At 33.7% G+C, this 17,040-nt stretch overlaps 2 protein-coding genes and 1 non-coding gene across 3 annotated transcripts; 2 read left to right on the forward strand and 1 right to left on the reverse strand.

The window, feature by feature from the left end:
- The first annotated feature begins 1,510 nt into the window (after window positions 1-1,510).
- LOC129886681 (methylsterol monooxygenase 1-1-like) lies at window positions 1,511-4,520 on the forward strand. Its single transcript, XM_055961469.1, has 5 exons — window positions 1,511-2,052; window positions 2,811-3,136; window positions 3,234-3,381; window positions 3,538-3,570; window positions 4,225-4,520. The coding sequence occupies exons 1-5, from the start codon at window positions 1,723-1,725 to the stop codon at window positions 4,288-4,290; spliced, it is 903 nt and encodes a 300-aa protein (XP_055817444.1). The 5' UTR covers window positions 1,511-1,722; the 3' UTR covers window positions 4,291-4,520.
- Window positions 4,521-5,000: 480 nt separating this feature from the next.
- TRNAK-CUU (transfer RNA lysine (anticodon CUU)) lies at window positions 5,001-5,073 on the forward strand. The gene has a single exon. It is a non-coding gene; the product is annotated as a tRNA-Lys (tRNA).
- Window positions 5,074-5,554: 481 nt separating this feature from the next.
- LOC129886680 (uncharacterized) lies at window positions 5,555-16,501 on the reverse strand. The gene is made up of 10 exons (XM_055961468.1): window positions 16,075-16,501; window positions 13,796-13,901; window positions 13,297-13,357; window positions 12,856-13,148; window positions 10,358-10,497; window positions 9,265-9,339; window positions 8,651-8,741; window positions 8,347-8,550; window positions 6,850-6,894; window positions 5,555-6,021 (listed from the first exon to the last, which is right to left on the reverse strand). The coding sequence occupies exons 1-10, from the start codon at window positions 16,297-16,299 to the stop codon at window positions 5,936-5,938; spliced, it is 1,326 nt and encodes a 441-aa protein (XP_055817443.1). The 5' UTR covers window positions 16,300-16,501; the 3' UTR covers window positions 5,555-5,935.
- Window positions 16,502-17,040: the final 539 nt, after the last annotated feature.

Below are 17,040 nucleotides of genomic sequence, written 5' to 3' on the forward strand. Positions count from 1 at the left end.
TTTTTTCACCTCTACTACAAAAGACATGGAGCTCATAAAGTTAATTAGACAAATAATTTTTCATAGTAATTACTAGTTTATTATTTCCTCCGTCTATTTTTACTTGTCCAATATACTAAAAATAGTTGTTTGGTTTTACTTGTTAATAATCAAAAGATAATTTATTATTGTGTTTATTTTATTTTTGCTATTAAATACTATTTATTTTTTTATAATATTTAGATGACTTATAATTAATAGAAGTGATATAGTAAAATTATTTTTCTATTTATTGTTTTTAAGTAGTGTGCCGAGTTAAACATGAATAAATAAAAATAGACGGATGGATTAATACTTTTACTTACTCTCTTCGCTCCCTTTCCTTAATACTAGTAGTAGATTATTTTTCTACTTGTTCATTTTAATAAATTAAAGCAGTTCAACATCAATATTTTTTTAATGATAATTCAAGTTGAAACATCAACCTTCTTTTTCTCAGCATAATTCATCAAAGAATAAGAAATGCTATATTACTTTACTTTACTGAAAGAAGTCGAGAAGTAGGCATCTCTTCGTCAACGCACCTGCTTCTATATGAGGATATTTATGTAATTTTATACTTTTTTTATTTTAGTTAATTTATTTTATTAGTCTTTTGGATATTAACTTACGTAAAAAAGATCCTATAAATTACTATTATTAATAATTTCAAATATTTAAATTTTAAAAGATATATAAAAAATCCCATTGACTCTTTAAATTTTATTGATGTCACATATATTGAGATATAAGAAGTAACATATACTATTTGAAAATGACGTAAAAAACATTATAAATTATAATAATTAACAATTTGAAATATATATATAAAAATTTGGTTGACTCTTGAAATTTTATGTGTACCGCGTAATTTGAAGCATAAGGAGCAATATATATTATTTAATAATTACGTAAAAAGTACTATAAATCACACTAAATAACAACTTAAAATATTTTTAAAAAACATATAAAAATTTAGACGATTCTAAAAATTTCAACTGTATCACATAAATTGAGACTGGAAAATAACATATATTGAACCCGTGTATGATTTCCCATGTCTAGTTTAATAAGAAGGGAGCAACTCACTAAAAAAGAAGTAATTTCTTTTTCACAATATAATTCATCAAAGAATAAGAAATGCTACAACCAGAGATAAAGACAATTGAAATTCAAAATCATAACATTACAATCGCAAGTTCACAACGTGATCTTTTAATTTATATAAAGTATTTACTTTATTTTAATTTATTTGTCTTTTTTTTATTATAACTTTTCACATGTTATGTTTAAAATCACACATTGATACATTTTATATATCTTTAATTTAAAATTACAAAATTTTAAAAAAATCCTTTATTTTCTTAAGCTCAATCCATAGACAAATAAATTAAAAAAAATAAAAAAATATTATTATTCATCAGATGAGAATCTCTACCTTAAAATACTTACCTCACATCCAATAATGAATTAACCAATCCACATTTTTAGAACACCTAATGATAGTCCTTTTTACTCTCCCCACCACTCTCTTCTTATAATTTTAAACAAGTCCGCACTTTCCTTTCTCCATTACTACAGTCTTCCTCTTCTTTCTTTTCTCTCTCTCTTTCTCTCTCTACATACATAGAGAGAGAAAACAAACAATAAGAGATCCAACATTGTTGAAAAAAATAATCACATTTTCAAAAGAAAATATAAAAAATGTTGCCTTTTGAGAGTATTGAAGAGGCTTCTATGTCTCTAGGGAGAAATTTGACATTTGGAGAGACATTATGGTTCAATTACACAGCAGATAAATCAGATTTCTATCTGTATTGCCATAACACAATCTTTTTGATAATTTTCTACAGTTTGGTCCCTTTACCAATGGTTATGATTGAGTTATTGAGGTCCAACAAGTTTGAAATTTACAAGATTCAACCCAAGACTACATTTACTTTATCTGAAATGATGGAATGTTACAGAAAAGTCCTCATCACTTTTGTATTTGCTGTTGGTCCTCTACAACTTCTCTCTTATCCCATCATTGAGGTATGTATCATCCATCCATGCACTGTTTATTTTTTTTTTATTTTACACAATAAAATGCCAATATTGACCTTAGACAATCCCCCCCCCCCCCCCCCGCAAGAAGTGCAAAAATACTTTTCCTACTAAAAATAAGAGTAAAATAGACAAAAATATCCTTAAACCACCAATTTCAAGTTAAAATAGACACAGAACAGCATTAAAAAAAAATGCTCCTGGGCGAAAATGAAAGACTTAAAATTTGGGGCGTACCTCGGATGTAATTTTTTCTAAAGTAATTTTTTTATTATTGGTGTAACGATATAGAGATCAATTATGAAATGGATGAAGATTTCGTATTAAAAATTATCTAAAATAAATAATTATAACATTATTTTTATAGTATTTGATGATTTCTTTGCATAAAATTTTACTTTTGCTTATTTTTCTTAGTGATAAATTATAAAATTATATAATACATGTGATATTATATCTCATTCCGTGCTGCGTAAAAGCGTGGCTTCTCGCCTTTTAAAACACCAAAGAATATAAGGACACCAAAGAATCCTATGCATGTCTTGAATTGAAGTGGAATCTTTTTTTCACGGAAGTCTATATGGTAAATAAATTGAATAAACCTTAAATGCAGTTCAATATTTTATATTATTATTGCCTCTTGACATCTTGCAAAAAGATTAAATAAATAGGGAAGTAAAAGCCAAGATACAATAATATATATATATATTTTCTTTCTCATTATTGATTTTTGTACTGTATTGCAGTGGGTTGGTGTAAGGACAAGTGTGCCCCTGCCATCTGCATCAGAAGTATTTTGGCAATTACTTGTGTATTTCTTAGTTGAAGATTATGCAAATTATTGGCTTCACAGAATGCTCCATCACTATAAGTGGGGTTATGATAAAATCCACAGAGTCCATCATGAATATGTGGCCCCAATTGGTTTTGCAGCACCTTATGCCCACTGGGCTGAAATTATTATATTGGGCTTAGCTTCTTTTCTTGGCCCACTTTTGGTTCCTTGTCACATGTTCACTTTTTGGCTTTGGTTTGTTTTGAGACAAATTGAAGCCATTGAGACTCATAGCGGGTAACGTACACATGACAATTTATTTTATTTTTCGTTCAAATTATAGTGCCATGAGTTTGAATTTAATTGACATCGCGATTCATTTTCAATTATGCAGGTATGAGTTTCCATGGAGTCCTTCAAAATATATACCATTTTATGGTGGAGCAATATACCATGATTATCATCACTTTGTTGGAGAAAGTTGTCACAGTAACTTTGCTTCTGTTTTCACTTACTGTGATTACATCTATGGAACCGATAAGGTCAGTTCACCGTTAATTAACCTTTATCTATAAATATTTAATTGAGAATCCAAAAATTATGACGACTATGGATCGAGTGACAATTTTATGACAACTCATAAACTCTAAATTTTGGTTCTGCTATAACGTTTTCTATAATATTTTTGTTTATTGCAGGGATACCGATACCAGAAGGAAATCTTCGAAAAGGTATCAACATACCATTTTCTTTTATTTATTTAACAGAATACGGCTAAATTGAAGGAAATAAAAATAAAAATAAACCTTCATATATTTCGTAAAACATTATTTTTTTCAAAAATAAAAAAAGAATTTGTGAAAAATGTAATCTAACATAGATCAAGAGAAAAGAGTATGAAGTTCTAGGAGGCTTTCATTGGCCTTTTATTTTTCCCTAGGTAGAAAAAATATAGTCAAACCTGTTTATAACGCTAAAAAAATGATTCTGAACTTTATTCATTATCAAACGAAAAAGATAATTTTTTTTTAAAAAATGTTATAAATATGATCTTTTAGTATATATATATATCGATACATTATAAAAATAAAAATGATTCGTTTATTTCTAGATTACCCTTTCAAGTAAATAAGAACTTACAAATTTCGAATTATTCCAACACGTCTAAACACAACTTTGCTGATATGAATATACCCGGCAATCATCATATCAATAATTATCTAAGTACTTTTTTGTTGCTATAACTAAGAATATATAATATAACATGAAAAATGTTTTCTAAAGAAAACTTATCAATTATAATAAAATGTTATAAATTGGTCTGTTGTGGAATAGAAATTAAGCATGTTAAGATTATCTAACTTGTATCTCGTGAATAATGACAGAGAAGACAGAAATTGAGAATGGAAGACAAGGTTGATGGATCTACACCTCTTTTCAAATCTGAATAAATGCAATCACCTTTTTTTGAAACTTTTTGTTATTGTTGTTGTTTCTTTTAAATATGTAATCCTGTTTCTCTTTGTATTTCGAGACAAGTTGATTTAGTAAAATGTTGGATTAAGTACTGTGAATGTACGTGCTGTTACGTTGCTCTATCAAGCACTATCTATATGGAGTGCTTGCATAGTTTGTGTATTTTATTTTTTTTCATAATTAATGTAAACCTTAAATTGTAACACTTGTAGTTCTATGACTAGTTTTATAATAATCTTCTATATGCAACTAAATTGAGCTATGCTATTATATTTTCTAAAATGTGTTTATCAAAGCAAGTGTATTTAACATTGCACCAATTGCCAACAACTTATTCGAATTTTGAACCATTCTTAACATTTGACAAAGTAAAAGGTGTAGGAACGATACACGGAAGATTAACATAGCCTCTACGCACACAAATTGAAAAACGGTCCAAATTTGTTTTTAAAAAATAAAAATAAAAATAAAAATAGTTAAAGGATCTGCAAAGTACTTTGATATTTATTATAAGAGTAGACGTTACCATTTTGTTTTATTTTTTTCTTAAATAAGAAAGAAAAGAAAAAACTCTCTGTTAAAGGTTGAAAATTAGAGGAGTAAAGAACAAATGTGATTGAAGATGATAGCTTCTGATCCAATTAGTTTAACTTTTTATATAATTTTAATTAACAATAGTCAACACGCCCGTCTAGCTCAGTTGGTAGAGCGCAAGGCTCTTAACCTTGTGGTCGTGGGTTCGAGCCCCACGGTGGGCGATTCTTGTATAAGTTTCAAAACATCTTTTTCCTCGGTATCACACATCCCCACATAAATTAAGATGAAGTATTTTTTTAATACCTTTCCTCTTCAACATTTCTACTCTACACTACTTTATCTCTTTTTCCTCTTCCAATGCTCTAACAAGCAGTCCTGTTTCCACTTTCTATCCAATTTCATATTCTTTTTTCTCTTTACTTTTTACCAAAAACAGAAAACGAATACCGAAATTTTTTGTCTTGATTGACTCTACTTTATAATCCCCCTTCCCCTACCCCCATTTTTGTTTTTCCAAAAAAAGAACACCATTTTCCCTAATAAGTTGATAACAAAACTAAACGAGCACAGCAGTTTCTACTTTCTACCTCAAGCAAAACGAAACTTTGATGGACAAATAACAGGAAATTGACCTTTTTCTAGCAAATTTGATGGACTATCATGAACAAGCAGATCAGTTACTACCTTCTACAGCAAGGGGAATAGAGAACCTCCTCTTTTTTTTAATTTATTACAAGTTGCAGATAAACCTGAACAAGGAGTCACTTGCTAATCTCCCTTTTCCAGTTCTAAGCTCTAAAATAGACCAGCAACACCTCACCATTCCTCGGAGCTCGACAGAGAAAAACCCCACCCACGTATATAACATCAAATTAAACATCAAAATTTTTCTCTAGCTTTACCACATTCTGGTTAAGTCTCTCTTTGAATAACAAAAGCCCTCAAAAGATGTAAGCACTTGATCCTCTAACTTCGGCTGTATTCTACTCTTCTGATCGTCAGTCCCCCTATGATCTATTAGTTCAAAAAACAGGGCCAGACATCAAAAGCTCGTCATTTATGGGGAAAGGTTCCATTGCTCATTCATGATGCATTCAGGGATGGAGCTGCCCACAACTTCACTTTCTTATCGACACTGGCTGTGGCCAACACCAGAACTTGCTTGTCACCTGATACAATGAAAAGAAAAGCAACTTAATAATGTTAGACCATTTCCAGAAATCAACGTTTGTTGAAACTTTTTGCACAAAAGAAACACTATTAATTTTCTGCTGCGATTGGAAATCTTTGCTAAACGCACTCTATGAATTTAAAGCCTGATGGTTGTTAAGCTACTACTCTCTCTATTTCAATTTGTTTGTCTTAATTTTCTTTTTAGCCTGTTTAAAAAGGAATTCCTCTTTCATAATTTGACAACTCTTTAGTTCCAACATCTCACATGACATGTTCAAGACCACAAGATTATAAGACTATAAGATTAAAGGGCATTTTGATATATTATACATATCTTCAGTTTAAGACCACAAGATTCGAAAGTCTTCTTCGCTTCTTAAACTCAGTGGCCAGACAAATTAAGACACAAATTGAACCAGAGGGAGTGCAATTTTTTCAACAGTAGGAGCAAGTGTAAATAGATAGCTTCCTCCTAAACCACGAGGATTTGGTCCTACTATTCAATTTTTCCTTTTCGCTCCAATTTTCATACTTTTCTCCATCAGAGCTTTAATGACAGAAAGTGAGTCTCATCTCCATACTTGCTAAAATGTATATGGAAAAAATGGAAGACTTCAGAAAAGACATTAAAACTAAGAGGAACACACATCGATAGCAAGATGCCAGCCAAAAGAGACCAACTATTGTTTGATTTAAAAAAAGAGGAAAAAGCTTATCCGCTTTATGATCTAATGTAGACAATAAAATAAAATAGAATCACACACAATACAAAACTTAACTTGGGATGAGAGAGAGAAAAAACATGGGATGGGAGAGAGACTTACCCATTGGAATCGGAGAAGGCGACCATGCCATGTCAGTGATATCACCTGTACACAAAAAGTGGAAGAAAATAAATTTTCAAATCAACACAAGTTGATAGCATGACTGGTATGGCTGGACTACTAGCCACAGAGGCAGAGCCACGTTGAACACTGGGTTCACAGGAACCCTTGCTACTTCCCCAAATTTTGTTTTCTTGTAAATCAGATTCATACTATTGTTGTGCACCCACCCAGTAGACAAAAGGCATTGCGGTGCACAACTACATGAACAAATTACTTGCACCTTTGTCGGAGACTTTCTATTTTCGTTTTTTCTAATACGATTCTTACTTTTGTAGTATATTGTGTTTGGACATACAATAAATGTAGTAAAACACCGGTTAAGTAATTTATTATGATACTTGAGCCCAGGGTTCAATTCCTTTGTGGTATTTCTATTAGATGGTCATTTTTTATGGTTTTCCTATTCTGCTATTTGTTTCAGTTTATTTTTCTTCTCTCCTTCATTTTATTTCCAATATAATACTGCCCCCCCTTTTTTTTTCCTCTTTTGATTCTTTTTTCAATCCCAAGTTCACTTATCATCTCTTGCAGGTTACCGATCAATTACTTGTAACTTGCCAATATAAAGCTACTTACACCATTGGTAAAAGTTACACTCTTTTGGAAAAATAAAATCACCATTCTCTCCTCTCTCGTCCAACTCCATTCCAGTAGCTTTCAGTTCTCACTCTAACCATCACAAGAATTGCAAGTCTGGCATCCTACACTCATGATTTCGTCCATCTTCTAGTGTCAGCAGAGGAGCACCACGATAGTTCAACGGTATCCTCATCTCTTATCGACTTAAGACATCCCATCTCATCTCCTATTGACCTAAGACATCCTCTTCTAATCTCCTATTGACCAAAGACATCATATTGCTTTATACAAAATTTCACCTACAAGGCAGAAACTATGTAAGCGCCTAAGCGCAGCAGAGGTTCTAAGACAAAACTCACGACTCAAACAAGAATAGTAAGTACAATGGTTCCACACAGAGTCTCACAGCACTTAGGAACGATGAAATCTAGCTCAAAATGTTCACAACTCAGGAGGAAACTGAAAAAGTAACCCTCATGAGGAAAAGAAAAGGCATCAAGGCAATACAAATCTCAATGGAATGAAAGCTAAGAACACGGATGATGTCTCACTCAGATTCTAGCAAACACTATATGAATCTTCCTCCTCCTTTTGATGGGGTAGGCGTGTCAGGATGGGATTTGGAGAAGGTTTTCAAAGAATGTGCTAATGTATTCTGTTCAGGTTCTTCTTGTCTTATCTATTTCTATTAAGAAAGGGAAAAAAAGTCGAACTGTTGCCAAGAAGCATCCAGTCATAGGCTCATAGCTGCTTCAAATACAGAAGAACTTCTACAGACTGGTTCTGCACATACAAAAAGGATGAAAATGGTGGAACATTTTTTGATAAAGGCATTAAGTTTTTTGAAAAGCATACCATCATGTGCTTTTTCAGCTGTATCCAAAACAAACCCAGTCTCCGTACATAGCCATTGCATCATTGAACCATGAGTGGTGGCCAATATCTTTCCATCAGGTGATACACATAAACGATCATAGTGTAAAGTTGTGCCACTTGCATCCTTAAGGGGAATAGGGAACACCTTTAATGTCTTAGGGTCCTCAGAAAGATGATAGCGCACTGAACAAAAATGTTGCATGTAAGAGCTCAAGGAAAATTAATTAGACGAGGCAATAATGGTAAGTTAGTAACTAATAGAGCTAGGGAGGGGAAGATTTACCATTAATATTCCACACTCTGATGGTACCATCCTTTGATGCAGTGATTATTTGTTCAGAATTCGGGCTAAAGCATAGCCACGTCACTGCACTCTGTATAGCACCCATATAAAATTGATACATATACAGGAATGATTAAACAAAGCAACAAATTAACAGCAAAATCCAAAAAAAAGGTCAAACGCAAAAGTTCATTGAAACTAAATGACAGAGTCAATTGTGGAGAGAGCATTGTACACCTATAATAAAATCAAGATTTCATTCATCAGCTGAATCATCAATCATGAACACAAATTAAAAGAGATGGTCCCAATCAACGATCAACTACGAAGTATTTGAATCTTCGGAGGTCTTTGCTGAAACAGCATACTCTAAATTGAAACTCCCTTAAGAATTTTCTAAAATTTTTCCTTTCCCTAAAATATTAACATTAAGCTAAAAAATTTCACCCAAGTACAAATTAGGACAATAATAAGCCTGCTCATATCTTGTTCACACTAAAAACATCATCAGACACACCTGAACTCGGATCATATTGATCTAGAACCCTAGAGAAGGATAGAAAAAGAGAAGATGAAAATAGACTTTTATAGTGCAAGAACGTGATTTCATTTACCTTATGCCCCTTGAGCTCCATAATCCTCGAAACCTCCTTTACAGCACCATCCTTCGAGTACACAATCTCCCAAACCTGTTAAAAACACAGAAATTGTTCAAGAACTCTTCTTTGATGGCATCCACAACCGTGTCAGAAATATATGAAAAAATCGTTCTCAAGTTGACAAAATGGTGTGATGTAAATCGCATAAAACTTAAAAGGACCCAAACCACACCATAAGATATGAGAGCTTTACCAGAGTATTTAATCCCTCCCCCCAAATTTATATAACCTACTTTTCCTTCATAACTTATCCCAATTTAGTCGACTCCTTTGGCAAAATGACACATACAATCTCCTAGAGTGAAAAAATAATATTTGATTAAACTTAGACGATGCAATCTCCACCTTTCTTAGGAAGGATTGGAAAGTGTTTAGCTATTCACACAGAACACATAGGGAAAATATTTTGTGTGGATCTCATCTCTCTCTCTCTCTCTCTCTTCAGATTACATAGGAGAAACATTTGGATCTCCCTTCATGGATGGGTGGTGGGTGTACATGGTTCTGAAAGATGTTCTTGAGTGAATCAATGGCAAACACCATTTGAACATCTTTGTCCAAACTTTGGCCCAGCTGCATATGAGATGATTTGAACCAGGCGATAACCACATGTTCTATTTTCTTGAACAGCTCCACCACAAGCTCCTTGTTCTAACTGCCCTTCCAACCACCAGATTGACAAGACTGTACATAACAGTCCGACTAACATGCCAGACTGCCCGACACTTGACACTAAACAACAAGACGGCAACTGAAAAGAATGTAGCTGCGGAAGTGTATCATTTTTGACGTCTCAGGTAACTACTTACACAAAATTTTAGTACAACCATTAGCTTCCTTGAACAGAAAAAAAGACACTAGCATTTCCTTTTTCTTCTCATCTTCCAATATCTCTTATTACTAACTAGTCTCCCAACATTATTTTCCTACTACTTAATTAACATTGAAATTTGACACAAAACGTAGCACATCACTTGTTGGGACTCTTTATAAAAGCTTAAAGCAGTTCAGTCTAACCAATTGAAAAGGTCGCAACATCTAATTTCACCTTGACATCAGCAGTAAAAGCTGCAGCAGCTATAAAACGTCCATTGGGAGATATAGTAGCCATGTTATTTTTGAGTTGATTAGTATCGACGTTTCCAACAATCTTGCCACTTTTTCCATGAAAAAGCACAATATCAGTACCTAAAACACCAAAAAATACAGAAGCAGATTATTTCATTTGTCATTTTGCTCTATGGGGAAAAAAAAGTTCTTCCACACAAAAAAGAAAGGAAAGGAAGAATCTGGTTGTAGAGATGTTTGTGGATATGAGATCACAGAAACAAAATTGGCAAGCAGAAAAGAACTATGAAACAAAGAGGTAGTGGAATTCAGGCATTACAAAATAGATTGTCACACCTCTATGGTCACATATCACTAATATCCATAAAAACCCAAACTTCCATCCAGAGTCCATAAAAGATTCTTGGAACATCACAACCAACCTTCATGTCGTTCAAATGCATTCACTTTCCTCCAAAAGAATTGTAATGTAAGTTTAAGATCAGATTGGAATTTATTTTTCCAACAAACATCAATTATGAGCATTGCTTGAAGCAAGATCATTTGCTTTCATCAATAAACAAAATTCACAATGACATATTTATTAAAGCGATAGCATTTTTAAAAGATTTTGCATCATACAATCTTTATCTTAAATTCTGGCAGTTAAAGACATGTACAACCGAAACTTCTGCAAACAAATTTCTGAGTAGCTATGATGATTTGTCCTACAAATAAGGCAACAAGCAGCAGAAGTGTTTGATCCCAGAGCCCAGAACCCAGAAAAAAAAAAGTGACCAAACATCCAGTTCTACAATCCCCATTTGATCTTAAGATCCAGTCAAAACTTTGAATGATACATTGAAACTTGATTCTATGCTTTCATTTACATATTCATTTTATCGTATAATGATTTCAAATGTAATATATCAATTCACTTGTAAAGTAAGTGGTACTATTAAATGGTTTAAAGTTGAATAAACAGCAGTACTTGGAATGAATTGTGTGTGCACGTGTGCAAGAGAAATAAATTGTATTGACTTTTCATTGCTATATGAATTTTGCTTCTGAAACTCTAATAAGGCTACAGATTCTCAACTTTATGGTAGAATGTGATTCATCTTCTTTAATAAGTCAAAAAAAAAATAACAAGTTGTGGCATGGCAAAACTTTTGGTGCAGGACTGAAAATGATTTTGGTATTGTAACATTTTCAATCATGATACTGTAGTTAAGGACAATATGTTAGAGAAGTAGGTAACTAATAGTTCCAGTAATTAGTGACTTTGTCTATCTACCAACACGCTCAATTCCGAGATAGTTGATGCATTAATGTACACAAAAATGTTAAGATATTAGATATAATGTCCACAAACTTTTATCCAATCTCAGACCAAATGACCTCCTACAATGCCAAAATGCAGTCAGAATTAAGCATGAGGGCTAAAAGAAAATGAACGGAATCTGGGGTTTGGAAGGAATTGCTACAAGTGGTAAGTTGAAAGCATGGCCTAACTTCTTCTGGAGTTGGGACAGTCAAGACAACTTAATGGTACTCCTGTCAAGCTCATATGGACTGCAAACAGAAAATTCACTGTGAATCATGGTATAAGTTACTCAATAAGGATGCCTCTTTTTCTGCTCGAAGGACAAGAACCTTGATTTGGAAGTATATGGCCCAAGTAAAGTAGCTTCTTCAGCTGGGTTTTGTCTCATGATGCCTATTTAAAACCGCGAGATCTCCAGAGAGAGAGAGAGGGGGCTTTCACATTTGCAGCAAGTAATATTTGTGTGGGTTTGATAATGAAGAAACTGACCGCTTATTTTAGCATTGCATAGTTACTAGGCAGAATGTTTTTGCAGATATTTGGCTTGAGGAGGGTCATGCCAAGAACCCTAAAAGAATATTATTGTTTCTGGGAAGGATGGAAAATTACAAGGGAGCTTAAGAAAATCTGTACGACAGTTCTAGCATGTATAGTTAGGGTAGTTTAAACTAAAAGGAATTGTAGATGCTTCCAAGGAAAGACTACATCAACCAGTATTAGAAGTTCACATGCCTTAGTTTATTAGGACAATTCACAATAGTGTAAATCCCTTGCTGTAAACAGTGAGACATCCGGATAGAATTAACTGAAATATTCAAAAACATAGTACTATAAAGGATAGAACATTTTTGTTAATCCAGCACAAACTTAGTGTTGGTCTTTTGCTACCTCAATAAAATTTAATGTATTGATAAAAGCTAAGCATGGTAGTTAGGCCAATCAGCACTAGCTACAGTATGAAATTGAATACACTTAAAACTCCATTATAGAATTAAAAATTCAATATGATACATGATAGCTCTCCCATAAATCATAATCATGCATTCTCCAGCTACAAATATGAGCCCATGAAGCTTTTTCTAGAATCAAGAATCAGGATATCCATTTAGCTTTAACACAAAAGTTCTCTGGGTAAGCTTGAAAAGAAGTTCATAAGAATTATCCAACCTTACCTTCAGAACATGAAACAATGATTGTACTCCCATCGGCACTACCATAAGTTGCCTTGGTACCAACTAGAGTTAGGATTGCTCTCTTGTCGTGAACTTTATGCTGTTCCCATTTGACTTGTGGAAGGGGAAGCTTGACCTGTTTGGAATCAGCATCTGCTTTAGGTTTCTCTTCACCATACATGTACAGGGAAGAACCAAAAAGAACATGGCATGCCACTGCAACCGAGGAAGCTTCATCAGCAACTGCAACTGCAGTTGGATGACCTCCAGCTGGCAAATTAATTCTCAGAAACCTGAATAAGATACACCATAGATTAGAGTTAGAAATTTGCAATTAAATTCACCTAACAATAATAATAATAGTAAAAATAAAACTTTTGCTCAAAGCTTGATAAAAATTAGATTACTGTCTTAATAATAATAAAACAGTAAGAGTCATACTTAAAACTTTTGCTTGAAGCATCATCCAACTTGAAGATCCTAACAACACCGTCAGCACAAGCTGCAAGAGGAAAACATTAGTATGGAAGATTGACATCTATCCCCCCCATCCTCCTACCAAAATATGTAAATGGAATGTAAACAACTATTTCTAGAACCATAGATCCTTTGAAGTGATAGAAGATGTGCAGAATGTAACTATGACTATAATTTAAAGCATGTTCTCTTTAATTATAAGTTTAAGGATAACAAATATATTTTGTTAAGTAAAAAGTGTCCTTCATTAGTAACACACCAAGGCCATCAAAGTATCTTAAATGTGAATGAGTGGCTCAGCCAAATCATATTTTGAAGTTACCTAGTTATCTATACATACAGGTATTCTCTCTTATAGACAAAAAATATAAGTGAGACAATGTTCATAAAGGTTCTTGCATCCCCTCACTATTTCAGAATGCTTAGAGCTCAAACAATACAAATACGTAAAACCAAAAATTACCAGTTGCCAAAGACTGTGCATTGGGTAAGAAGCAAACTCCTGTGACAATATCCCCATGACCTTTTAGAGTATTCAAGTCCAGTGGGTGATGCTTTTTGTTTGCATCCTGCAGAAATAGCCAGTACCAAAAGTCACTTTTCAGTTGCCTCGTCATTGAATACACAGCTCAAGGTTATATTTGCAATGAAATCCAGAAACACAACTGATGAAAGCAACTTGGCTAGTCCGTTGAAACATATTGGGGATGAGAAACGACGGAGAGTTATTTATATGTAGTGTTGAAAAAAGTGAGCTATCACAGCAAAGTGAAGTTGTTGAAGGAAGAAACAGGATGTAGCAGACTGAAGCTATTCAAGGAAACTACTCAAATTGCCCATACACCGCTTGGGGTCTCCATTTCTATTGATTCTACCCAGTATAAGGTGCGATGGTTTCTTTGCAGGAAGGCGAAACATATCCGAGAAGAGAATTCCATGACAGCTTTGACTTTTTGGTTGACACATCACATCAAGCTTCCTACTGCAGGAAATTTAGAGCTCCACAAGGACTAAAGATTTGGCTTTTAGTTACTTATTGAACAGACAGCATATTATCATCTTTTTTTCCCTTATCAGCCCCTTTTTAACAATGTATAGCTAAGGGACTGGATTCGGCTTATTTTGGTCGTCCGTCTTGAGCTATTTCAATTCTTTTTTTTTTGGAGGGGGGGGGGGGGGTGAATATAGGAAAAGCGATCTTTGGTTCGGTTTTTCCTCTTTTTGGTTCTGTTCTGTTCAGCCTATTTTGGGCTTCTGACATATTCAGGCATCGACTTTTTCCCTTTCTGAGCTTCTAACTACTTTTTTGTTCTTTCTTTTCAATTTTCTACCATCTTTTGCCTTTATATTGCCTTATTGTTCACCTATGTGGATTTAGTTAGAACGTTCAAAGTTTAATTCGGGAAACAAGAGTAAATGAGGATTTTCTTGTTGCGTCTTCAAACAACGAAAATTGAAGCAAATTCAGTAGGTGTAGGTCATTATGAGGCTATCAGTCATAGTAAAGTAACAGATAACAAATAGGAACTAAGGATGATTTTGAGATTTTGGGACTTGATCACTGAATACTACAGAGAGATCTTGTTGAGGTGAGTCTCAACTACTCGAGCAAATATCTGAGTAAACTCTATAATAGAGGTAGAAACCAAGGACTAGTCTAGATTTCAGACCACCCCTGTACTAATCATACTTCCGCTGACTAGACACATCAGTGGCCAGTGAAATCACTCCAATACAAATGACTTCACTTTTATTGCCTACCATGTGTATGATACTAACTTGACAGTCAGCCGTCATAGGACAAGACCAGCTTAACTCAAAGGACTCCAAATTAACGATCTCATTGACCCAATTAGACCTCCCAATCTTCGAAACCCCACGTTATCTCTAATACCAGTTTTAAGGAACTTGCCAATCTCTAACTATGCTTTGATAAGCTAAGCTTTTCACGTTGTTCCCAGAAAATGCCGTAAAACCATTGATCTTTGCTTGTATCCAGCAATAAAACATTCAACTACAAGAAGTTCGAGTTAAGACTTTATCAGATCCTTACGAGATACAAAATCTTTGTACTCTTTGACTGATGTACAAGTCCAGTCCTATCTTAGTGCTCGGGAAGTAATTTGATAATAAGTTTGTTACCTTATCAGAAAGAAATAAAAAGGAAAAAAAGCAAAACTACTCAGAAGAAGTTTGATAAGTTTCACACTAATCATAAGGTTACACTTCATGGGTTGTATCATTATTTTTAAAAGGAGGGGGGAAAAGAGCAGCTAGCGTAAATTTCTACCCATCCACAACTTCCAACTTTTCGGAAACCAGAAACTTATAGAAAATAGTTTTCTTCAGTTTACACACTCCATCTCTGCATGCCTGGGGTCATATCCTGTCCAAAACTAGGAGAAAAGAAGAGTGTTGCAGCACGATGATAGTGTTTAAATAACAAATTATAACAAAAAAGGAATAAAAAAAAGTGCGCCATAAATTGATACAAAAACGTATTTAAAGAATTCACATAGCCAATTCCACAAAATTGAGATTGAAGCGTCCTTAATTGATTGAATACATATTGAATCTGAAAGCCGCACAGCAGAGTTGCTCATTTCCAACACAAAATTAAGAGATTTAAATAACTCAATAGCCAAAAAAGTCTACAAACCCTAGAGCCAGGAAAAAAAAAAGAGAGAAATTTTAAAATTAGAAATAAAAATAATAGTAGTAAATGTAAGCGGTCATTTTTACCTTATGATCGGCGGTGTGAGAATGAGATTTAGCTTGCGATTTCTTCGAAGTGTTCTTGTGAGACTGCTGAGGCTTTGAAGTCTTCTGATTGGTTTGAATTGTCTCCGGCTTGGCGACAGATTCAACCTCCGATTTCCTCTTTTGGAAATAGTTCCCGAAAACTAGAAAAGCAATCACAATTCCGATGATCGCCGATAGAATCGCAACTGGAAGCATCGAATCCATAGTTGAATGCTGTAAATCTCGAAAATGGACTTCTCAAATCGAAATTTTCAATAGTAGTCCAAGTGTTATCAATTCAAGCAAGAAGCTGCGGCCTGTGGCTAAATGCACGTTCAGTGTGTACATTTCGCTAGAGGAATTTAAAAAAAAATTAAAACTATACAAACTGTAACAGTAAAAAGAAATTTTATTATAAATTTACTATGGTAGTACATATAATTTTGCTATTAGGAATGAACATATACTGGTGGGTTGAGATGGTTCAGATATATACTAGGAGTTGTGAATATGCCGCTATTAGTAGACGTGAGAGGTTCATCTAGTAGGCTTGAGATGGGCAGAGGAAGGTCTAGAAAGTATTTGGATGAATTGATTAGGCGTGATATGATGCATCTTAAGCTCACATAATCCTTAATAGGATGGTGTGATGATCGAAAAGTAAGTTAGAAGATTAATTAGTACATTAAATTAAACTGTGTTTTCTCAATTATTACTCAAATCAGAAGTGAGTACATACATAAGAAATAAAGATGGTGGGACAGATCCCCATTTCATCAAAACCAGACGTAGTAACAACTGCCCTAGCTAAAGCATCATCAGCTTGATTCGCTGATTTTCTGACTAGAGAAACGCAACAAAATAAGAATTATAAAAATGTTCCTTCAAGAGCTTGATGAACTAACTTATTATTTGTTTCAATTACCAAACGAGTATTACCATAGTCACTCTTCAACAAACTGAGAG

This window comes from Solanum dulcamara, chromosome 4 (genome assembly GCF_947179165.1).
Source record: "Solanum dulcamara chromosome 4, daSolDulc1.2, whole genome shotgun sequence".
In the NCBI taxonomy this organism is placed as follows: Eukaryota; Viridiplantae; Streptophyta; class Magnoliopsida; order Solanales; family Solanaceae; genus Solanum; species Solanum dulcamara.

Excerpts from the sequence above, each read along its gene's own strand:
- LOC129886680 (XM_055961468.1), bottom strand. The coding sequence starts at position 16,299 with ATGGATTCGATGCTTCCAGTTGCGATTCTATCGGCGATCATCGGAATT. Across the intron at positions 8,742-9,264 it reads TGGAGCTCAAGGGGCATAAG|AGTGCAGTGACGTGGCTATG; the intron begins GTAAATGAAATC and ends GGTGCTATACAG. Across the intron at positions 6,895-8,346 it reads AGCTGAAAAAGCACATGATG|GTGATATCACTGACATGGCA; the intron begins GTATGCTTTTCA and ends TTTTGTGTACAG.
- LOC129886681 (XM_055961469.1), top strand. The coding sequence starts at position 1,723 with ATGTTGCCTTTTGAGAGTATTGAAGAGGCTTCTATGTCTCTAGGGAGA. Across the intron at positions 2,053-2,810 it reads TCTCTTATCCCATCATTGAG|TGGGTTGGTGTAAGGACAAG; the intron begins GTATGTATCATC and ends ACTGTATTGCAG. Across the intron at positions 3,382-3,537 it reads ACATCTATGGAACCGATAAG|GGATACCGATACCAGAAGGA; the intron begins GTCAGTTCACCG and ends TGTTTATTGCAG.